Consider the following 22,893-nt stretch of genomic DNA (forward strand, 5'->3'; position numbering starts at 1 on the left):
TCGCTAACAAAATTGGAAACCCTAGGTAGGGGGAAATATAACTTTTCAAAACTTAATTTTGAGAGAAATTATTAATTTTTCAAATTAAAAGATTAAAATGATATAAATTTTAAATATTATTGTTAAATGATGATTTTACTTTTAACCTTCACTTAATTTTGGAGAGGGTGAGAGTTGGGGCCTTCACTATACCTAGGGTGGGAGAAAGTCTTTTGGCCTTCCAAATACTAGGAAGTGACATTGAGCCGCTTAGAGATGTCGAATTGGCCGGAGCCCAACCCGTCTCGGTTCAACACCAAAAAAGTAGATTGTACCAAGCCCACTAGCTATGTCCTAGCTTATGAACTAAAACCTGTAAGCCTGTTAGATACGACTCGATATTGTTAGGTTAATTTTTAAAAATTTTTTATTGATTTTTTTGGATGAATCAATCCATCCTATAAAAAAATAATTTCACATAATTAAAAAAATAAATTATTTTTTAGATCAACCTACAAAATCCGTTAAAAAAGATCCTAACCGTGTCTAAGTTTTAGGTTTTTGCTGCGCCAACCCAACACAAAAGTCTGTCAAGTGGCAGACCTGGGCATGGCCAACCTCAGTCCCGTGCCACCTCTAGAGCTGCTATAACCCTTTGAAAAATGATATTGACCAGGACGGCCTTTCCTAATCCCATTGGTCTTTTTTTAACCTTACACAAACTTCTCCAGTAAGATGGCGTTTGTTACAATGCAACAATTATTTTGATACTTATCGATCATGGTTAATACAAACAAGTTTGACTCTAAATTTCCCTTTTCTTCTTTCTTTCTATTATCAACAAATACAAAGAATATGCATGTTGAGGTTACTGTACACGCACTCTGAAACATGTAAACCTCATGAATGATTTACTTCTTTGCCATTCCCCCACCACTCAAACCAACCCATCACTACTACTCTGCAAAACCTCAGGAATCTCCGGGATGGCACGCCACCTATGTATTCTACCATTTAATACTTAGCCTCTTCAAGTACAAGAAATCTATACAATAACACCACAAAAATAATTCATACAAGAATTGACCTCCCCACATCACACCTACTGACTCAAGTGCAGCCTGCCCGCTCCGCTTCAAGTCAGACAACAAAACTGACCAAAGGATCCAGGTTTACCAGGAGTACTCAGACATGATGAATCTTGAGATTCAATAGAATGAACTTCATCACATACGATTCACTCCAGAAAAATACCACTAGCTAGTGCGCACACAGGTTTTTTTTTATTTTGCACGAAATTCGTGCCTAAATACGGTCAGATTCTGGGTGAACTTGTCCCTATTCTTTGAATCCAAACTTCGAGTAACATCTGCCATTAGTTTATCAAAACAAACAAAGAGTCTTTGATGTTGATCCACCGGCTGCAAAACATGACGCAAATAAGTCAAATGAAGGATGAAAAAAATTAAAAGATAAAACTTCTAGTTAACTGTGAAAAGTCAATTGATTACAGATTAAAGATAGTTTAACATACCTGTGAAGCCAAAATTTGAGCTTTTAGATCTGAGAATATCTGCAGATGAAATTTAGATTCTCAGTCAAGGATAGAGTACATGAGTAGAGATTGCATCGCCAGTTAAATGCACATTATGATTATGTATAAGGGTCAGAATCTCGTGCCTAAAAAATTCAACTTAGAGAGGGCATTAATTCCAGAAAATGAACAATATCGCATGCTCATTCTGTCACATCCAAGTCGTCATATATTGTATTCCTATACTGGTCTTCCTCTCTTTGAAAAAGCGTAAACCGTAACCAAAATGACTACAGAAAAACTAACAAAGAAAACAATTCTTTATGAAAAACCTAGAATAGATTTTCACAGTAACATTCACCCAAACCACAAACCATTACATCTCTACCCCATATGATAGGAAAACAAGACTTACAACAAAATGTGAAACATAAAGCATTCAGTTATCAGTGACTGATCCAAAAAAATGCAATTAAACAAATAACTTACACTGACTAAAAGTCAATATTTATCATCATTAGTAATACATGGACAAGATTTAAATTTTAGAAAACACATGTTGGGCATACGGGCTAATCAACTTCATAGTAGCAAGAAAATCAGATAAGCAAATAGAAATATAGATTTCTGTGCTAAAGAAATGTGATGAGTCAAATATGCAGTTAGCGGGTGTAAACATCACCTGCTCACTAATAAGAATTAAGCTCAACATAGGTCTGCTAAGACTCCACTGGTTGCCACAATCTTCGAACAAAACAATCTCAAATAAGGTCTTCAATATCTGCAAACATATGAAGGAATTTGCTTACTCAATTATTCTATAGAAAGCAGCAACAGAACACTATAAAATTAAAATGTGGTATTGAAAAAAATATAAAATGCAAAATGGTTCCCTTAAGATGTCCATCCTCATGCCTAGGATGGTTGGGCCATGTTAGCCAGTTGTCCACTCATACATTAGTGTGGATTTGATGAACTGGCTATAGGGAATCATTGGCTATAGTCCTTCAATCAAGTAGCATACCATTAGATAGGAATATAGTTGATCCACATTGATAATCTCACTATCTCATGGAAAAATTAACGAGATATTGAACTATTAGTTCTAACACAGGTCTAGCTATGAGTCAATGGTTCAAAAGGCTTCCTTACAATAGTTTAATCAATGTTTGGAAAGAGTAGGCGGATTAGTTTCAGAAGATACCCTTTGCATGTCTACATCTAAAAAGTTGAAAAAAAGAAATCAAAACTAAACAAATTACATCTACTTTTTTGAAACCAGCCCCAATGGAAAAAAGTCTGATGGCTCAAAAGCTACAGTACCAATGAGATAAAGGGTAAAAGCAACATCATCTCTTGTTTTTGAACACTATGTAGCAGGAACGATTCTAACAGAGATTGAAGATCTATCGACTTGGAAAACTTTTCATCTCTTTTGTAAAAGAGGGCCAAGTGTGTGTGTGAGAGAGAAAATTCTGGGGAAGATCTTGTCCACCAAATGCAACAGAGCATGATCACCAAGCAATTGGTGTTCTGATTCATCGCTTGGGGGTTTATGCCATCCAACACTTTCTTGTTCCCTTAGAATAGGTGAACTTGAATAGGATGACTAACAAACTAATAACAAAATATTAGACAAAGCCATTATCAGAAAATAAGGAAGACATTATAACCACATCAACAACGGAAATCCACACAAATCACATCAACAAAACACAGAACAAACAATATATCTGACACATTCGGAATTGAATGGAAACGGAATTGGAGTACCTTTAATTCAGGTATGTGAGCACATGCAACCAAAAGAACAAAATTGGAGTACCTTTAAAATCACAATCATTTAACCTTAAAAGTAACAAGTGGGAGCGAAATTGGAGTACCTTTAAATCCATAATCATTTAACCTTAAAAGTAACAAGTGGGAGAAAAAAATTATAATGGCTACCACAACTATATGTACCATCAACACTAAAGTTTCATTAAATATAAAGGCCCAGTAGAAAAATATTATTTCACAAGTTCTATAGGATTAAAAAAAATATGATGATTATCATTATATATTGTTAGAAACCAGCTTTACAATGGATGAGAGTATGCTATTCCTTTACACACAAAAAGGTAACAAAAAGAAGAATGAACAATCAACAATTTTCCCTCCCAAGTCTTGCGTTTGAGAGGCCAAAATCTTTCCCTAATTTGTCTAGCATTTGAGAGGCTAGACTCTCTCCACTTCCACTTCCACTTCCACTGGCTTTCAAGAGGTCAGCTCTCTCCCTCAATTAGCTAAAAGTTACTCAAACAAAACCCAATTTTTCATTGCCTCCTTCGTTCCGGAGTCCCTCTCTTATACTTGCCTATAATCGTCTCCATAAACTGCCCTCTTTCCCATTTCATAACTATCTTTCATAACTACCCACTTACCCATTTTGCAACTACCCATTTCCAACCTAAATATGAGTCCTAATATTACCTCTACCTTTGAGAACTATCTTGTCCTCAAAGTGGAAAAATTGGTAAGTCTTCTTTTGTGAATCGTCAGACAAGTATTCACTCTCCAATCTCATCCTTCACTAAATTGATCCTCCCCAACCTCTAAAATCAAAACTACTCTAATATCAATTTGTTAGAAACCAACTTTATAATGGATGAGAGTTTGCTATTCCTTTACACACAAAACAATAACAAAAAGAAGAATGAACAATCAACAATTTCTACTCCTAGGTTTGGCTTTCAAGAGGCCAAAATCTCTCCCTAATTTGTCTAGCATTTGAGAGGCTAGACTCTCCATTTTCATTGGCTTTCGAGAGGCCAACTCTCTCCCTCAATCAACCAAAGACTGTCCAAACAAAACCCAATTTCTCTTTGCCTCCTCCCTTCCTAAATCCTTCTCTTATACTTGCCCATAACTGCCTCCATAAACTGCCTTCATAACTGCCCATTTTTCCCACTCTTATTCTTGCCCATAACTGTTTTCATACTCTGCATTTCATAACTGCACACTTCCCACCGAGATATGAGTACTAACATAAATGAAGGAAAATATAACTTTTTTATTAGGTCCGTTTGAGAATACACCTATAAATAGTCATAAATGTACAATTATTAAGAACCAAATGATGAATTATACATATGTAAGTTCTACTAATTTCTAGGATCAATCACTGCATAGGAAACTAAACATATGACACAATAGCATGATTCCCCAGATGAATTTCTTTCTTCCAGGAAGACCTCGTTAGGCACCATCTTCAACAATCAGAGTGCTAGTCTTGACAAGAACAAAATAACAACACAAAAGTAGAACAAATGTCCTCATTTAAAAACTACAGAGTAAATAATGGTCACAAAATAACAACAACAACTACTACAACAATAATAATAATAATGCAACTACGAACAATTCCTCACCTCCGAAAACAAATTGGGGCACTCTGCAATGTGTCTTGCCAGATTAATTGCAGTAGGTAAAGTGGGAGCCTCCCCCATAGTTATATTGTTGAAATAGAAAGCAGCCAAATTATCAACAGAAGAAGCACACTGGAACAAGTAGTTAATGATAGGTCAATGAATGAAATCAAAAAATAAAATAGCAGATAACGAAATGTTGCACTTAGATGAGAAACAACTGAACTTAAGTCATATAATCATGGAAGTTTAAAACATATGATGATTGCAATATACAGAATAGTTAGCATAATACACACCTGTGAAGAAATATTCGTATCCAGACCTTTGAGGCCAGATTCAAGAGAACCAACTAGGTGCATAAAGGTGTTTGTATCCAAATTCAATATAAAACTGATATGGCTACTGAATAAAACCTCTAAGAATGCAAAGTATGCCCTTGTTAACTGCAAAGTAGTAAATGTGTTAGAATATACTTCATGACCATTGAGACTAGTTAACCAACTACACCATCAAACTGATCCACATAAAATAACAATAGATTTTGGTATCTTTCACGTGAAATGTTTCCAGCATGGTTTAAGAATAATACAGTTACTTTTAACAAGCATGCATATTACATAATGCTTCTCTATATGGCATGAACTGCATTACTCTTGTTATTAACCAAATGCAATCACACCAAAAGTAAACATATAACACTTGCAATGTGTGAGATTTCCAAATAACAAATTTGGGACTTGCTTCTAAAAATCCTTGCCATGTACAATTCAATAGAATCAGCCTATTTAGTAAAATTATAAGCGAGCATCAATATTCCTTTCGTAGGTGTACATATTAGAAAATTTATTTATTCTTGTATATTTTTAATCCCAAGTATGAATTTCGATATTCTTTCTTTTTCTACACTAGGAGTTTGGCTATTTATTCAGCCGTGTATTCTTTCTTCTGTATACAAAAAATATCAAGTAATACAAAAACTTCTCATCTACTAAATTTCTCATGGTATTAGAGCCATCATTTCTTGGGATTTATATCAAAATTTGATTGTTTCTAGAGTGTTTTTTCTTCTAAAAAAATACTCCTTATTTCTCACTTGCTGCTATGGCTACATAAGGAAAATAAATTGTGAAATCTGAAGTAGGAGACACTTCCTCAATTCAGATAACTACCCATAAGTTAAAAGGGCACAATTATCCTAGGTGGGCATGGTTGTTGAAATTCTTCCTTCTTGGAATAGGAAAAAGGGTCTACATAGATGGATCCAAAAAGAAACCCAAAGAAGGTGAACCTAGATATGATCAATGGGTTTTAGAAAATTTCATGGTAACGACTTGGTTAGTCAATTCCATGAAGCACAAATTGAGCCAAAGGAAGCTATTAAGCAGTTGTAGCCGATTTAGAAAATGAAGCTATGTTGTATGATCTAAAGCAATAGGGTTGGAGGAATGAAGCAAGCCAATCATATTCTCATGGATTACTACCATGCACTTGAAATACTATGGCAGGAGATGGATCAATTCTAGCAGTTGGAATGTACAGCATATTATAACAAAGGATTTAGGAGAAAGAAAGGATCTTCAAATTTCTTGGATGATTAAATGAGAGTTCGATCAGGAGAGGTAGGATTCTCAGTGCTAAACCTACTCCCTCTATCATTGAAATATATGCTACATTACATAGGGCAGAAAGTTGTTTGGCTTACATGATGAAAGAGGAAGGGGGGGCCCAAGAAGGAACACCAAAACCAGAAATGACTTACGTTGGGAACCTCAAGAAACGCCTGAATAACAAGGACAAGATATGGTGTGATCATTGTCAAGGATTACGCCACACAACGGAGACTTGCAAGAAGTTGCATGGATAACTAAAATTGGACGATGCACCAATAGGATGTGAAGAATGCATATCTTAACAGTGATCTTGAAAAGGAAGTCTTTAATTAGCCTCCACCTGGTTTTGAGCAAGTTTTTGAAGGAGGGAAAGTATAAAAACTAAAGAAATCCCTATAAAGTCTAAAGTAGACAATGGGAGAGGGCTATTCTAATGCAAACTGGGCCAGTTAATTAGAGCATAGACGTTTGCCCTTAGATCATTGTTGCTAGATCAAGGGCGGCAGCTGAGTCTTCTGCTATGGTGTAAGCATCTATGAGCTACTGTGGTTAAAAAGATTGGTGGAGGAGTTAAGGTGAAACAAACCAGTCCAAGAAGTTTGACCGCAACAATATACCAGCAATAAGCATAACACACAACTTGGTTCAACACAACAAAATGAAACACGTTGAAATAGATCAGCATTTTATAAAGGAAAAGATAGATGATGCTCAAATATGTACTGCTTTAATTAAAACTGGGAAATGGCTAGCTAATGTGTAGACTAAGGTGATTACGAAGGACCAATTTTAAGGATTCCTAGGCAAGCTGGGTATAAAAGACATTTATGTTCCCACTTAGGGAGAAGTTTCAGAATTTTCAAATAATATATTATGTTCAACTCAAAAGAATTTGTTTATTTAGGAAAATTATTAGGGAGCATCAATATTCCTTTCCTAGCTGTATATATTAGGAATTTTATTCATTCATGTATATTCTTAATCCTAGTTATGAATTTCAGAATTCTTTCTTTGGCTATTTATTTAGCCACATATTTCTTACATATCCCAGAATTATCAAGTAATACAGAACCTTTTCATCTCATACATTGCTCACAATGCATTTATTCAGTAAACTTGAATAAAATTTAAAGCTAAAGCCCAAAGTTAAAAACTTGAAATTACATGCAAAGAGAAAAATTTCATTGAGACACCCTTAGTAAGATTGAGATAACTTTCTACAATTATTTAGAGCTTGAAATTTTAAACAAATTCTAAAGATAATCCATGTGGAACGATAAACATGGCTATCCCGATTCGAAACTAAAATTCATTTGTGGTTTTCCTACCTTCCTGAAGGCCAATATATCAGCCAAAGGAATAGAAAGTGCCATTTTAAGAGCAATGTCAAGTGCATCAGAGAGAGCTCTATCACCGTATAGTTCAAACACGCCAAAGTTGACATAGTTTCCTGCAAGAGCTGCAATTTGGTGGGAAAGCACAATAAAATCAGCTCCCAAAGCAGAATTATATAACGAGCTTTCTAGTTTAATGAAACAATGCTAATATAGATATAACACTACCCCTTAGGAGGCGTTTGGTTTCTATTAATCAAAGATTACCTTAGTAATCTATCTTTTATTACTTGCATTATCTTGTTTAGTTTGTCAAGTAATAAAATATTTTAATAATCTTCTATAACCAATAATGATGTGACAGGTAATATAAGAGATAATCTAATTATCATCTTCATTTTAGATATTAAAAGATTATCAAGATAATCTTGATTTTGTTCAATTCTATCTTTATTAATTTTTTAGGACTAAAATACTCTCACTTTCAATTAATATAACCAATAATATGAATAATATTTTATAATAACTATGTCAAAGGACATTTAAGTAAAATAATACTTAATATTTTTTTATTACATCCAATCAAACCTAACAATTATTTATACCTACAAATTTTTATCAAACGTAGTAATAATTTATATTTAGTAATCTCCAAAGTAATATATTTTTATAATAATATTTCATTTTTGAAAATTAAAGATTACTTGAACCAAATGCACCCTTAATATTGAAAAATAAAACCAATAGTGCCATCCCAGATAACATCAAACTAGATATATCATGTCCACCCACACTCTAAATGGAACCATCTTATTTTCTTGTTTTATCATATTTAAATAGCTACAGAATTCACAGCCCTTTCCATATTAAGAGTATAATAATGTAAATGGCATTAGATGAAAGGACAAAATGGCTAGAAAGGGATAAGATCAGTCCTAGATTCATGATCATATGACTTCTACCTATCACAGAAAAACATGGGTAAACCAGAAAAATGGACTAAAAAGTCACTAATATCTCGAAAATTTCATCACAGTGCCCATCTTAGTTTATGCTCTATATAATTCTCTATGCTACCCAATACACCATCTTAACATATGGTTATCACGACTTGCACAATATAGCAATACCGCTCAACTTTCTGTGAAAAGTTGTGAAGGAGACCACAATTCAATCCAAAAGGGTGGTACAGGGTTCTACACAAAATGATCGATAAATATTAGGTTTTCATAGTGCTACCTACATAGCACTGATCGGTGGTGGCAGTTACTCCTTAGACGGTAGCCTGATTTGTTTTAAGGGTATCATAGAGTGATAGATGGCTTTCTTAAGGTAAAAACTCCCAACCCCCTTAAGTTATTAGGGGGAGGCATAATTTTAAGGGTGTTACAAAGCCCTAAACCAAGTAGAACGAAATAAGATACTTGCAAACCAACTTAGATAAACCCTCACTAATATTTCGGTGACATCTTTGAGAAGAAAATGGTGATCCCCATAAGCAAATAGTAAAACAGTACAAGGAGTACTGATGGAAGCGAGATATGAAAACATATATTCCAATATCATTGACAATAAAAAAACAGGTATACAGCAAAACATTATCTCTGATACACAAAAGTTCAAAATTGTTATGTACAAAACTAATGGACACTTGTTATTAAAAATTCAAGTAGGTCTTTCAACAACAAAGGGTGAAATCCACCACATACTTTATACTTTGAAGGAAAAATTGGTTCAGATTCTAACCTCTTGAGAGAATAGTTAAACAAATCCATATGCCCTTGTATTTGAAGGCATATATATCTGCAGCATTTGGTAGAGCTAAAATCCTTGATCCATAAGCTACAATTAGCTTACTAACTTCCCGAAAAAGAAGAATGCCATTAGGAGAAGATGAGTCAAAAGTCAAACGCTGGGCTTTGTTTAACACAAACTCAGCCATAAATTTTAACAAAGGAGTAGTAACCTGCAGTATTAAGTCAAACCATAAAGACTACCTTTTGGCAACAAACAGTTTTTAAGTCACCCAATAGGGCTCTGAAAAGATACCACACAATGTTATTAATAACTAAACAATAAATAATACAACAGGTAACAATTAATAAGAGTAAAAGAAAAAATAAAATACAATTTTCATCTTTTGCTTTTTCCTTTGGAGAATTTTTCTTTAAATAATTTGGAATGGAAAAGCAGCAACAAACAGTTTAAGTAACCCGATAGGGCTCTGAAATGCTACCACACAATGTTATTAATAACTAAACAATTAATAATATAATAGATAACAATTCATAAGATTAAAAGAAAAAATCAAATACAATTTTCATCTTTTACTTTTTCCTCCGAAGAATTTTTCTTTAAATAATTTGGAATTAAAAGCTGCCTATGGTACATTCCTCTAGCGCTAAATGATAATAGCATGTCAGAGATCTCAGATCACAACCTAGCGATATATTAACAGTATTTCCATACCTCTGGAGTATCAGTCCAATGTGAGATGCTTTTCAAGAGAAGTGGCATGTGTGCTGGATATAACCAGTCAAATAATAGCCCATACGTTCTGCGACTGAAAGATATCCAAAAATGAAAACCATTTTACTGAGTTGTCAAATATAAACAAATTCAGAAGTTGTGCGTGCACTAACCTATTTGTGGCCATTGCGATTCCTCGGAGATCCCTCATTAACCCAATCAAAGCATACTTCACCATATCAGTACGAAACATTGAATCCGGAGTTGATTCCAATGTGATAAAAACCTAAAGAACCATAAACAACGCCACAATGTCAACAAGAAAATAGATAGATGAAAGAAAGAAACCATTGATATAACATTACAAGTAAACATGGGCAATGATTATGTACATGTCATCTATATACAAACCAAAAGAGGAAATGGAAGTATCAATAAAACACAAATGGTGGTGACAATAACATGTAAATGCAACAAAAAATTTGGTGTGTACATGAATATAAGCAAATGAACAATCAACTACATTTCTAATCTAATAGCCTTGATCATTAAAAGAATTCATAAAGAATTAAATAAAAACACACTCTCATTAAAGTTCAGTACCCTATAAAATAAGAGCCTAACTATGGAACATTGTCTTTCAGTCATTCCATGACTAATATAGGCAGCAACTTTATAAGCAATAAAAGACTATATACCAAAATCCAGTGATGTAGCACAGAAAGAAGTATGGAGAAAAAGAGAGATATTATACAGAACAAAAAGGAATGGGAGCCCATTAGAGAGAAAGAGGAGAAACATAGAGATTGGCAGAGAAATCTAGAATTTATGATTTCAATAATCCAGAAGTTTTCTCTCAAAAGGCTCCTATTTATAGTAGTGCCAAAAACTAACTACATGAAGCCCTACTCTACTTTTTTATCCCCCTTTTTTAACAATCATGAAACTAATTTTATTAATAAAAAGAATAGATATAGACACAGTGAGAAAACAGTACACAAACAAACAAAGAAATACAGATAAAATATAATTCAAAAAGAAGAGAACACAAATTTAATTCGCAAGAAAATAGCCAAAAATAAACTATAAGGAAAATGGAATCCACCTAAAACAAAAAATTTCCTATCATAACTAAACAGAGTAATCCTCTCTCTCTTTTAGGAAACAAACAATTTAATTAAACAAAAAGGGATGGGTACATCAGAAAACTCAAGGTTAGTCCTTTGACTCCACATTATAAAAAACTCATGAAATTTTTCATATCCATATGCATGAAGATTCTTTTTCCACTTTAAAAATCATCAGATTACCTGGAATCCTGTCAAGAGACATACCATTTAAGATCATATCAAAGTCACCAACAGGATTTGAGCAATATTGTGCCCATGGTGCCTTAATCAACATTTTACATTTCATCAGTATTTGTTTAGAGTATCTTGACCCCCAAAATGGGCACATAAAAAACAAAAACACCAACAATCTCATGGAAGGAACAAGATCCTCTTTCTCAGAAACACTATGAGATTCAGAAAGCACATTAAAAAGGCTGAGAAAGGTGTGAAAGGATATGGAGAAAGACAGTTTACTTGTAAAAGCGGATCCATTGAAGACTTGAATTTCACAGGGCTATCCTCCATGAAAATCAACCAGCCAATAGTGTAATAGAAAGTTGTCCTGCTGCGGGAGCATCTATATTGTTCCAGGAAAGGAAAGTGCTCTCTCTGACAAGAAAAATTGAAACAGGGCCTTTCTATCAAGGACTTATCGGATTTCAAACAGAAAATCAAACTAGCAATAATGGAACAAATGAGATAATTTCAAAAGTGGATTACAGTATGATTTGCTACTATAAACTTGATGGTATCCAACTTCAAAAGAAGCTTGCCGATCATATATCTGTCAAAAGAAATTCAATAATTAAAATTACCTTTTTTCATAGGAAACAAAAAAATTGATTTACTGTAGAAGAAGAAAAAAGAAGTGGACCAGTGGTAGTCAAACAAGAAATTACTACAAAGGGGATTACATGAATTCTTAAAAACAAGAAATGCTAATGGCTTTAACACTCATAGTAATACAATAAGGTGCTACTACTAACCCTGATGCCAGCTCCAAGAACAAACTCAATGTGTGATCAATAACCTCCTCACTCTGAAAATAGGTATGCATGAATTTAGATATAATAAAAGCTTTCAGAACAATATAATTAAATAAAAGAAAAGGCTAGGAAATCACCTCAGCGTAACACTTGAGATTTGTAGCAATCTTCCCAACAATGACATTCAGTAGTAACAAATGATCATGAAGTCCAAGAAGCTCAGACAACCGCGCATATAACTGCTGCAACAGAAGAAAAGAGAGCCTCAAAGGATAAGAGACATGTAGAGATAACAAGTATAAAAAAAAATGTACAGAAAATTACCTTGGAGGAATGCATAGCTTGATCACCTACATAAGACTTTCTGAAATGCTGGAAAAAAGTGAGAATTGCCCGATCAAGTCTCTGCTTACTCAATTCACAATACCTCTGCCAATGTAAAGATAATGGAATGATTATTGCAATACTGACTATGGCCTCAGATTAACCTTGATTTAAATACATGTGATGCTCTGTTAATTTCAGAAGAAATTCAGTATTCTACTGCAGTAAAGGACATATAATTTTTCTAATTCAAAAGAAAAAACCATTGCATGAGGGGAACAAAACTACCAAGAAGAAGATTAGCCAGTCACAAAAAGAAAGATAAAATAATAATCTAATCATAGACATAAAATTCAATACCACTTCAATAGAAATCCAGTTACATAATAAATAGACTCCTTTTGAAGCAAAAGGAAACAATTGTAGAAAACTATCTATAACCAACAATAAAGACTCGTTTCAATTAAGGGAGAATGCCTTTCCCATTGTAACAAAGTTTTAGGAGATATCTTCATCCCTTGCCATAGACTTTAACATATTGACAAATAAATAAAACACCAGATTCGGGCATCAGCAAACAAAACAAGAATGACAGGGCAAGCCCTTTCATAAAAAAGCAAGAAGGTCATTTATGATTTATCATATCTTTTAATTTCTGATTAAAAAGGCAAAAGGAAGGCAATGAGATCTAAATGTCAAGCCTTGAGCCTGAAAGCTTAGTCTGGTAAGATCGTTTTCTAACTTTCCCAACAGCTTCTTCAGAGCTGCCTTTCCTTCAGCTTTTAACAAACACTCTCAGAGGCCTTGATTGTTTACAGCCTGTTTCAGCTTTTTGATGGACGAATGCATGCCCTAAGGAGCCATTTCCACCACCGAATTCCAACCTCCCAGCAACCAATCCTTTCGTGGTAACATGAGAAAGGAACTATTATGATTATTACAGAACCAGCCACAAAAACTCAGTCCTTCAGGTAACAATACTTGAAAATCAGATTTTAAAATCTGCCCATAGATGAAGCAACCCCTTGTACCAATAAGAAGTTGGTCATAAACTGAATGTTGGCCACAACAAGATTCAAGCAAAGCCATATCCAAGAAAAGAATAGAGGCCTAATCATTTTCTGGAAAGAATTTGATATGTAAATCTCAAATGCAAAATAAGAACTTTCTCCTGAATTAAGCAGGTCTTCCCACACAACATCAGCAAAAACCCTAAGATAAACCCCACTGAACAGCCAACAGTTCTAATCCTGCAACTCAAGGAATATCTTCCTTAAAATGCGAAAGACATTTTCCACCACCACTTGCATGCAGTTACAGCACTATAACAGCTCAGTTATGGTTCAAACATGACTACCATGTCAATATCCATTTACTAGGCCTCAAATACCTAAAAGCAGATATTTGTAATATAATTATCCATTGGCACCATAAATTTCAATCTTGGCTGCTGTGCTGACTTGATTAATCAGTTCTCATTTTGGAACTCCAAAATCATTCCCTTCTCAATCTCCATAATGTTTTGTCGTGTTTTTTAACACAGCCTAGAATCTGCGATAAATCAGAATAATGCAAACAGATTGACAACTTGCTAATCTGTTCAACTTCTGAAACTACGATCATTCAACCATGATCATTGTTTTTTTCTTCTTCTTGCTACTTTCATTTTTCTTTCTTTTTCCTTGGAAACAAAGATTCTACACTGATGCCCTACATGGCTAAGAGACACACCAATGAACTACAGACACAGAAATTATAGAAGTTCTCAATTTTTCCCTATGCATGAGTTCCGAAAGTCAAAGCACACAGAGTTCTAAAGTGAATAATGGAAGTTAAAGTTTAATTTTAATTCAAAAGTGCCTATACATGTGAGCAGTGCTTCCTGCTAATCTACCTGGGTGTGCAGCCCACTGTCAGTGACATTTATTACTTGCAAAACACGAGCTGAAAGTTCTGCATCAAGCACTTCTTGTGATTCCATGCTGCACAGAAGAAGGTAATTAGAGGATTAAGCAATAACGTCCCTTGAAAAATGTTCAAAAGATAAATAAATAAATAAAAAGAGGAAAAGGTCTTTACCTACAACCAGTGCATTGTTTTATTTTCAGAATAGCAGCAATAATATGAACAATCCAAGCAAGTTTTGCTTCAATGACGGAGAGTTCATTGTTATTACCGGTCTGTACACGTGCTCTTTCCTGTGTGTGTCAATTGAAGAGAATACTGAGACTCCATTATTGACTAAAGACGTCAATGGATATTCTAGATTAGGAAAAAGAGGCTTTCTGATAAATGATCATACCGTATATGACTGAAGAACAGGCTCCATTAAATTTATTATATACAAGCCACTGGTTTCATACTGCAACTCAGGAGAATAGAGATGTCATAAACATCATTAACATTAAACACAATGTAAATCATACTGAACACATGAGCTAAAGAGTTCGATAAACAAAAGCAAAAAATGGAAGTTGCATTGACCATCTTTTGGCTGGAAAAGCCGAAAGAAGAAAAAATGTATATATATATATTGATTTCAAACCTGGAATCTGCAAAGGTAAGGAAAGCAATCTAGCTGATCCTGAAGGAGTTCAACATTGTCAAGTGGATTCTCTGAAAGATCATCTGGGAATCCAGCCTACAGGATACATTGAAAAGGAAACATAAAGATAGAATCTTGTTACTAACTTTTTTAGGAAAAAAACCATTTCAGTTACCTGTACCGAGTTAAACCTAGATGTGATAAATTCCTCAGTAATTTTGGGCACAAATTCATCAAGCAGACTTGGTGCATCACCTTTTAAATAAGGTACAGATGTCACCAGTCTAGACCAAAGCCCCAAGAGGTAGTATACACTGCTGCTGGCCCACTAGTAGAAGACATAAATATGATTAGCTTTCAAGTTGAAGGGGGTAATTAATCTGGGTCCCATAAATTTTCCGTTCAGGAACATAGAAAAATTAACCCAAATAACAGATAAATGTACAAGGCACTATTTCTGTAAGATAGAAGCAGGAAACAGATTTTATTAATGAGAAAAGAGAAAAATACAAAGAAAGTGAACCAGCCACTTATAAAACCAATAGCTATACAAAGTTCAAGATTCTAAAAGTATCTAGTTATCAGATTAAAGCTTAATACAGTTAGACATCAAATCTTTTGGAATTCTTTAAAAGTTATGAACACCAGTCAACCTGCCAAGACTGCAAGGACTTCAGAGTAAACTCTGCTACTAACTGTATCCAATCGCTATAGCCTTCCACATTCACAAGCTCTGACAGCTGCAACACAATTTCAAATTCAACAAACTTTAATAAGTTCTACTGAGTGAGGCAGAGAAAAAAATTAATTAACATTATCGTCTCCCGGTTGATATACTATCTCAATTATACATTTTAATATATTATTAAATAAAAATTAACATAATAATGCTATGATGTATGATAATATGTACTTCGAAAAAAATATATCACAAGCATGGAAAACTAGCATGATGCAAACTTGTTGCTAATTGACGGGTAATGTATCGTTCTAGGGGAATTGTGTAGGACCTCTTTTACTAATCCCTTATAGGTCCGAAACTCGGATGTTAGGTCTCGTTTTTGGACTTGGTTCTTCTTTTTACCTATCTTGTGGTTAGTGGGAACCACACTTACTCACATAGGACAAAGAAAGAGAGGAAAATCTAATTTTATTGAATTAAATCAGTAATACAGGAGAATTCATTGATGATGCTAATCGAAAAACTAAGCCCCTTATTACACTTGAGTTGAGCTCCTAATCCCAAAGTCAAGATTAAAGTAATTTCCAATGATTGGAGTTGATTAGGTAATTTCATTCCTAAATCTAATGCAATAAATTAGGGATTTTGGTTGATTGGGGCTGGTCCTAATAAAAAGGGCATAAATGTTTTGAACTTGTAAAAAAGAAGATTTACAATGTAGGGATTACTCTTTATAAATCATGGTCACCTATACTTTGAGGCTTACATTGATGCTGCTTTGATGGGGAATGTTGCGGATTGAAGATCAATGTAAGGCTATTGATCCTAACCCGCATGTGTATACACATATACAACAATTTAATGTTTTCACTTAAATCTCACACAAAATTTAATAACTTGTATCTGATCCAATCCAATTTAACAATTGAGAGGAGCTTATGATGCGGAAATTAGAGCTATTAATGTTATTATATACACACAAATACCCCTGCAGGTTCATATCTCAAGTATGAAATTTATTTAGAGAAATAATTTAACACAAACATAGAACTATCCAGAATATGCATCTGCAGAAACTCATCATCTGTAAAAAGTTGTTTCACCATTTTCAATTGTTAAACAAAAATATTCACTACAAACACATGAATTGTACATGCACAATCTGAGATCAATTTGATACTATGGCATATAGAAATGAAAAAATTAACATCTAGAAGGTCATACAACAATTACCTGATAATTCACTCTGAAACGTCCAAGAAGGCGACAATACTCATGGTAATTATCATGATCAACAAGACCTAAGTCCCAACACAAGCACCATTTGTAGAAGATGAGAAAATTCAATATAGATCCAGGGAAAAAGTGGCACAATGGATTAAATACTAAACCAATGGATCTTCTATATGTTCATGGTACCAAATATGATAGCCATGACCTAAAAAATATGTCAGATTTACAATAGCACACTTTGTCTACAAAGCAAAGAAATAATTAAACATGATAAAATTGTGTACACAAAAAATTTTAAACACACAACACAAGCACTGATGGAACAGATTCCACGCCTGAAAATTTGCCAAGTATATCATATTTACACTTGAACTTCCTTGTCCACAACTTTATACATGCAAACTAAATAAATCCAATCTTTGCTGATTTTTTACCCAGCTTTCATTATACTTTCTGACACAATAAAAAATTGATAAGATAATAACCAGTTCAATGCCTACTGAATTATCATCAAGACCCATTAGCACAAGCAGTTAGTATGAAGCAAACTGGCTCACGATATTCCAAATAAGGAAATAGTATTAACCAATATTTAAGACCTATTTTCTAGACAAGGGAAATCTGTCATATCAATCTGGGTAATGAAAAGAAAATGCTGAAGAATAAAGAATAAGAATAAGAAAAAATAATTATCATAAATGATAAAAACACTCTACAAGAGAAAGTGATGCAACAACCCAGAATCACCTTGCCCTGTTTGAAGTATGTCTTTGGTTCCTGTCATCAAATGGGCCAAAAACTTAGAGCGAGCTGCGTCATTTGTAAATAAAGAACGTCTAACGGAAGCCAATCTAACCAAGCATTCCAATGCCTAGAAAGATAATTTAGACAATTCCCAATAAAAACTCTGAAGAAGCAACTTCATGAACAAGAAAAAGAAAATTTACATTCTATTAGTTACAGGTCAGGATACTTTCTGATCCAGAAAAAGCAGGCCAACAAGACCAAACGCTTCAACATCCACATAGATAAGAATTGCAAGAGATTAAAATTGCTTCAAACTAAAAATAAGGGTATTATATGCTCAGAAAGAGGTTATATCTAGAAATTCTCAAAATGAACATCAAACAATTTATAACATATATTATGAAAGGATGACCACTAATATACCCTACCCTAGCACTACGGTTGTTTTTTATTTTTTAATTTTAAGTACCCAAAAGACACTGAAAATAGTCTATTAACATATTGCAGTTTTTCTTAGCGGCAGTTACAATCACCAATAATCTTGGATATTACAATATAAGAAAGGAGCGGCATAACAAACAGGCATAGACCACATGGTAGTTTCCAAAGAGAGCTTCACTCCAGTCATATTATTCAAATAAAACACTGATAAGGCTGGATGGACTTCTAACTTTCAGGCGAAGGATCAAAATCTCTTTATAAATGGGTGAAATCTAGAGCTTAACTGACATAATATTGTACACAGCAACTTGTAAATACGATTCACGTATTTAGGGGCTTCTTTGTATCACTTTCTATTTTGCTTGTTAGCATTAAAAGTCATTTACAGAAAAGTAAAACAAAATAAGCACAGTAATACAATTTCCCCTTTTCCTGGCTAGAAAAAAAAAAAAAACTGATAAAAAGGATATACAATTTTTAAAACACCAAATTGTCCATAAATACGACTGGAAAAAAGGGCGAGGGAATAATCCATCAAATTCCTAAAATCCGTATCCAATCATCCCATGCCAAGTTGGCTGCTTGAATTTCTAAAGCAAAAACCTTCATGTGTAACACACATAAAGAACAGATTTTTGACTGAAACCTCATTCTTGTAAACAAAGGGATGAGTGTATGTAAAATGTAAAGCACCTGAATCAATGTGAAATATAAGAGTTCCATGCAGAATAATTCAGTATTGTTAGCAGTAAATGGTTAGTATGTAGCTTCATGATCTCTCCAAAGCACTAAAACTTAGGACAAATATGTTATGCACTAACCTCCTTAGAAAGAGGAGCCTCTGTAATAGCATAATAATCAAAAAATATTTGCAGTGTTGAAGGATCCTCTAAAACTGGTCGCCAAGAAGATGGAATCTAAAAAATGATCACCATATTACTTTAATCTGTCAACTCCATAGCATAAGGCAGAAAGCAGAGAACCTTTAAACAGTTAATCAAAAACAAATGAATAGAGAAGTTACCTGAACAGTACCAAACTCTTCTGAACTTTCATCAATAGAAGTCCCAACAAAATCAAAAGATAAACATTTGAGAGAGAGAGAAAGAGCCAATTCTTGCAATTGACTGGCAACTGAGTATCACATAAAGGCAAATCCATCAAAATGATAATTATCAAGATAGAAGCATAAATCGTATGGATATTAGTAGAGAAAATAGAGGCTATAGAGAGAGTAAGGAAGAGATAATAACAACATAAAGACAAACTTAGCTTAATACCATCATTTTTCAGTTGACTCAATGATGTTAAAGATATTTGAAATATTTGAAATAGTGACTGATCCCTAAAGGAGCACGCAACCCGTCGATGATGTGTTGAAGGCAACCCTGGATTAGGCTGACATTAGGATATCAAGAAACATACAAAAAGATGTAAGTCATATATAACAACAATGACAAGACAATGATAATTGAATGAAATATATAAGAGGGATGTATAAATAAACCAATAATTATCACTAGAAAAACAGTATAGAAAGGTAGACAAACAATATAGGAGCAATCAAAACCCACTACCTAACTAAAGGTAACCAACTGTAACATTAAAAAAAGAATAAAATATATTAGAAGCATTAAAGATCAGCACCCAGAGAGAAACAAGGAGATGAACCACACCCCCCCCCCCCCCCTTATAAATTCGGCATCTTCCTTCCTACCTTCATCAAAAATCCTTCTATTCCATTCCAACCAAATAGCCCAAAAGAGTATCATCACACAACAACTCCACAAGACTCGCTTCCTTCCCCAAAGTGCTGCAAAGCTCTCTATACAGACTATTAGAAGTTTAATCTGGTTTTGGATCAAGAGCTTAATAAATAAAAACTATTAACAGGCTTTCATGGATAGTAACGATTATGGTTCTTACATTCTATAGAATGCAACTATGATTGAAACTCAAAAACTGATACTTTGCTTGACATATTTAGTTAAAAAGGAAAATGAGGGAAGTTATTGAAGTGAAAATTAGAGAAAAAGATGGAATTTCATTTCTCACTCTGTATTAGGTGATAGCAATGAGTGATGGCAAGGGGTTAAACACACCAAAACTAAATGCCAAAGGCTTATACATTATGCACTACTTTTTGGGGAGAATGCCTCCATTATGTCTATGTTCTTGATGTTTGTGAACCTTATTTATTTGCTTCATTGATCAGATTTGTGCTTATAAAGAATAGCACACTTTCTAGTTTCTCTGCTTCATTGACTGGAATTGTATTGATTTCAATTAATCCATTTTTTTATTTAAAAAATATCTATGAAAGTTGTACAATAAAAAGAGCTATGCAAAAGTAAACAAGAAATCCCCTAAAGAAATACTAACATGAGAAAACAAGAAGAGGCTAGACCAAACAAACCAATGCCCCTAACCATCAAAACTAAACATAGCACAGAACTTCATCACAATTTAAATGAATGAAAAAGAAGGAACAATCTCAAAACTCTTTTCTCATTGATGCCCAGAGGGACATTGATTTCAACTAACTTGACCTTAGCAGAAAATCAACGCTTTATCTTAAGATATTCTAATACCTAGTTTTTTTAGCAATAAAACAAAAGATGATAGGAGTTACTTGAATGCAAAATGAATAAGAAGAATATATTTGAAGGCAACCTAAACATCATTTTTTGTAGGACAGAAATTCCATCATCCTTACCCATTTCATGAAATCATCCTTGACATTAGAAAACTATTAACACCGCCCAACATTATACATTAACCATATCACCTTAGGGATACATAGCACAGAAGAGGAAAATGTAACCTGATTCATCTCAGACACAAGTTGATTCAATATCTTCAAACCAATGGCACAGTGATTTGATATTGCCTGGCCAAAAAATAAAAATATAAGCATCATATTCTAGCGTAAATTGTTATAATCTATAGATTTGAAACACTTAAATGGTTTGATTTTGAAATAAAATAGCAGAAATAGCACAATAACACTGGCATGATAAGTAAGAAGTAAAAACAGCTAGCAAAGGCAATTATCTAGAACAGCTTTTACTTCCATACTCCCATTTGTAGATACATCACCTGACTCAAGAACTTCGTGGACTCTTTAACCAAGTCACGGAATCTATCATCATCAAACCAACCAAACTTGGTAAGTCTACACAAGAGTTGAATCAACGAAGCCGTCACAAATGGCTCCAATTCAGGTCCTCTTGTCGCCAAATAGTTTATCAAATAATTCCCTACACCACACAACAAATTAAATTAAACAAAATCAAACTTCATCATTCAATCAAGCAAGTAAACTAAGACTGGCTAAAGCAATTACTGATATCAAGACGGAGCTGCAAGGCGAGGCTATGCTCAGTGACTTGCTTCAACAAACTCGAACTAGCCAGCATCAACGCGTATGGCGTCAACGCATTGTCAAGAATGTATTGGCATTGTGAAATGTAATCCGTATTCACAGAAAAGCACTTGAGAGTGTTCTCTGCGTGCGCTCGCTCCGCAGAATCTTGTGAATTGTATAACCTCTCACACAATGCCTCTAACTGCGCCAGGCTCTCCATCAAAAACCTAATTTAACATCAATACAAACTAATCATTTCGCTTCTTCATCGCTAAAATCAGACAAATAACAGAAAATCTTTAAAAAATATTACAGAAAAAGAAATTAAAAAAAAAAAAAAGATTCCAAAGCCTTGAGTGACGAATAGGAGATGAATTTGGTAACATGACCATGGCGTGAAAACAAGAAGACAAAAAGAAGAAAACAGAATCAAGAAATAGAGTAATACCTTTGGATCTCAGATCAAACAGAGTTTGAGTTTGATTTCGATTTCGATTTTGAGAAGAATAAGAATAATATATGGACTGTTTCTTTAATTATTATTATTATTGTTTTTTTTTTTTTCCGTATTGTTGTTTGTTATTATTACAAGGGGAAGACTACAATGGCGAGCAACGTGTTGGTTTGTTCTTCGTGTTTCTTTTTCCGGGGTGACGAATCTTGATCTGCGTAAGACGCGAGCGTATGTGTTCCTCTGCTTTGCCGCCGTTGATGAGATAACTAGACGTGTATGCCAAGGAAACGATTCATTGATTTTTCTACGAATTCTATTGGGCCGAAATTCATATTGGGCCCAAATTGCTAATCCAAAAGAAAATATTATTAAAAAAAAATGCAGGGTGATAGAAAAATTTGCACAATACACAACCATAACATAATTTAATAGAATTTGAAATTTCACTCTAAAGTGAATATATTTATTTTGAGAGCTTCTAATTATTTTACATCTAGAATCAAACCACAATTTATATTTATGAAATTTGTTCAGTCCAAATTCACTATGAAATACATTATTTGTTCAATTTTATTTTATTTCTAAGTTTTCTGCTTAAAAAGGTTTAAAATCCTTCTGTATAATTGTTTCGCTTGGAATCTCTCTAGTCTCAGGCCTCAAAAATTC

General features: G+C 33.9%; 1 protein-coding gene across 3 annotated transcripts; it reads right to left on the bottom strand.

Annotated features, from left to right (window-relative positions):
• Positions 1 to 777: 777 nt before the first annotated feature.
• On the bottom strand, positions 778 to 22,505 carry LOC123230313 (exportin-7-like). 3 transcript variants are annotated; one of them, XM_044656481.1, is made up of 29 exons: positions 22,222 to 22,505; positions 21,753 to 22,000; positions 21,506 to 21,666; positions 21,231 to 21,296; positions 19,687 to 19,804; positions 19,431 to 19,540; positions 19,228 to 19,323; positions 17,966 to 18,089; positions 17,219 to 17,286; positions 15,957 to 16,043; positions 15,479 to 15,631; positions 15,304 to 15,399; positions 15,061 to 15,120; positions 14,838 to 14,956; positions 14,653 to 14,740; positions 12,759 to 12,863; positions 12,572 to 12,676; positions 12,435 to 12,487; positions 12,169 to 12,232; positions 11,923 to 12,057; positions 10,510 to 10,622; positions 10,337 to 10,430; positions 9,614 to 9,833; positions 7,862 to 7,992; positions 5,220 to 5,366; positions 4,924 to 5,052; positions 2,196 to 2,294; positions 1,514 to 1,552; positions 778 to 1,400 (listed from the first exon to the last, which is right to left on the bottom strand). In XM_044656481.1, exons 2-29 carry the CDS (start codon positions 21,991 to 21,993, stop codon positions 1,263 to 1,265), a joined length of 3,159 nt encoding a protein of 1,052 aa, XP_044512416.1. In that variant the 5' UTR covers positions 21,994 to 22,000; positions 22,222 to 22,505; the 3' UTR covers positions 778 to 1,262. The 3 variants fall into 3 exon arrangements, with proteins under 3 accessions (XP_044512416.1, XP_044512417.1, XP_044512418.1); XM_044656482.1 differs by having other exon boundaries at positions 12,572 to 12,673; positions 22,222 to 22,504; XM_044656483.1 differs by lacking the exons at positions 778 to 1,400; positions 1,514 to 1,552; positions 2,196 to 2,294 and adding an exon at positions 4,546 to 4,783.
• Between the last annotated feature and the right edge of the window lie 388 nt (positions 22,506 to 22,893).

The sequence above is a fragment of the Mangifera indica genome, chromosome 12 (genome assembly GCF_011075055.1).
Source record: "Mangifera indica cultivar Alphonso chromosome 12, CATAS_Mindica_2.1, whole genome shotgun sequence".
NCBI classification, from domain to species: Eukaryota; Viridiplantae; Streptophyta; class Magnoliopsida; order Sapindales; family Anacardiaceae; genus Mangifera; species Mangifera indica.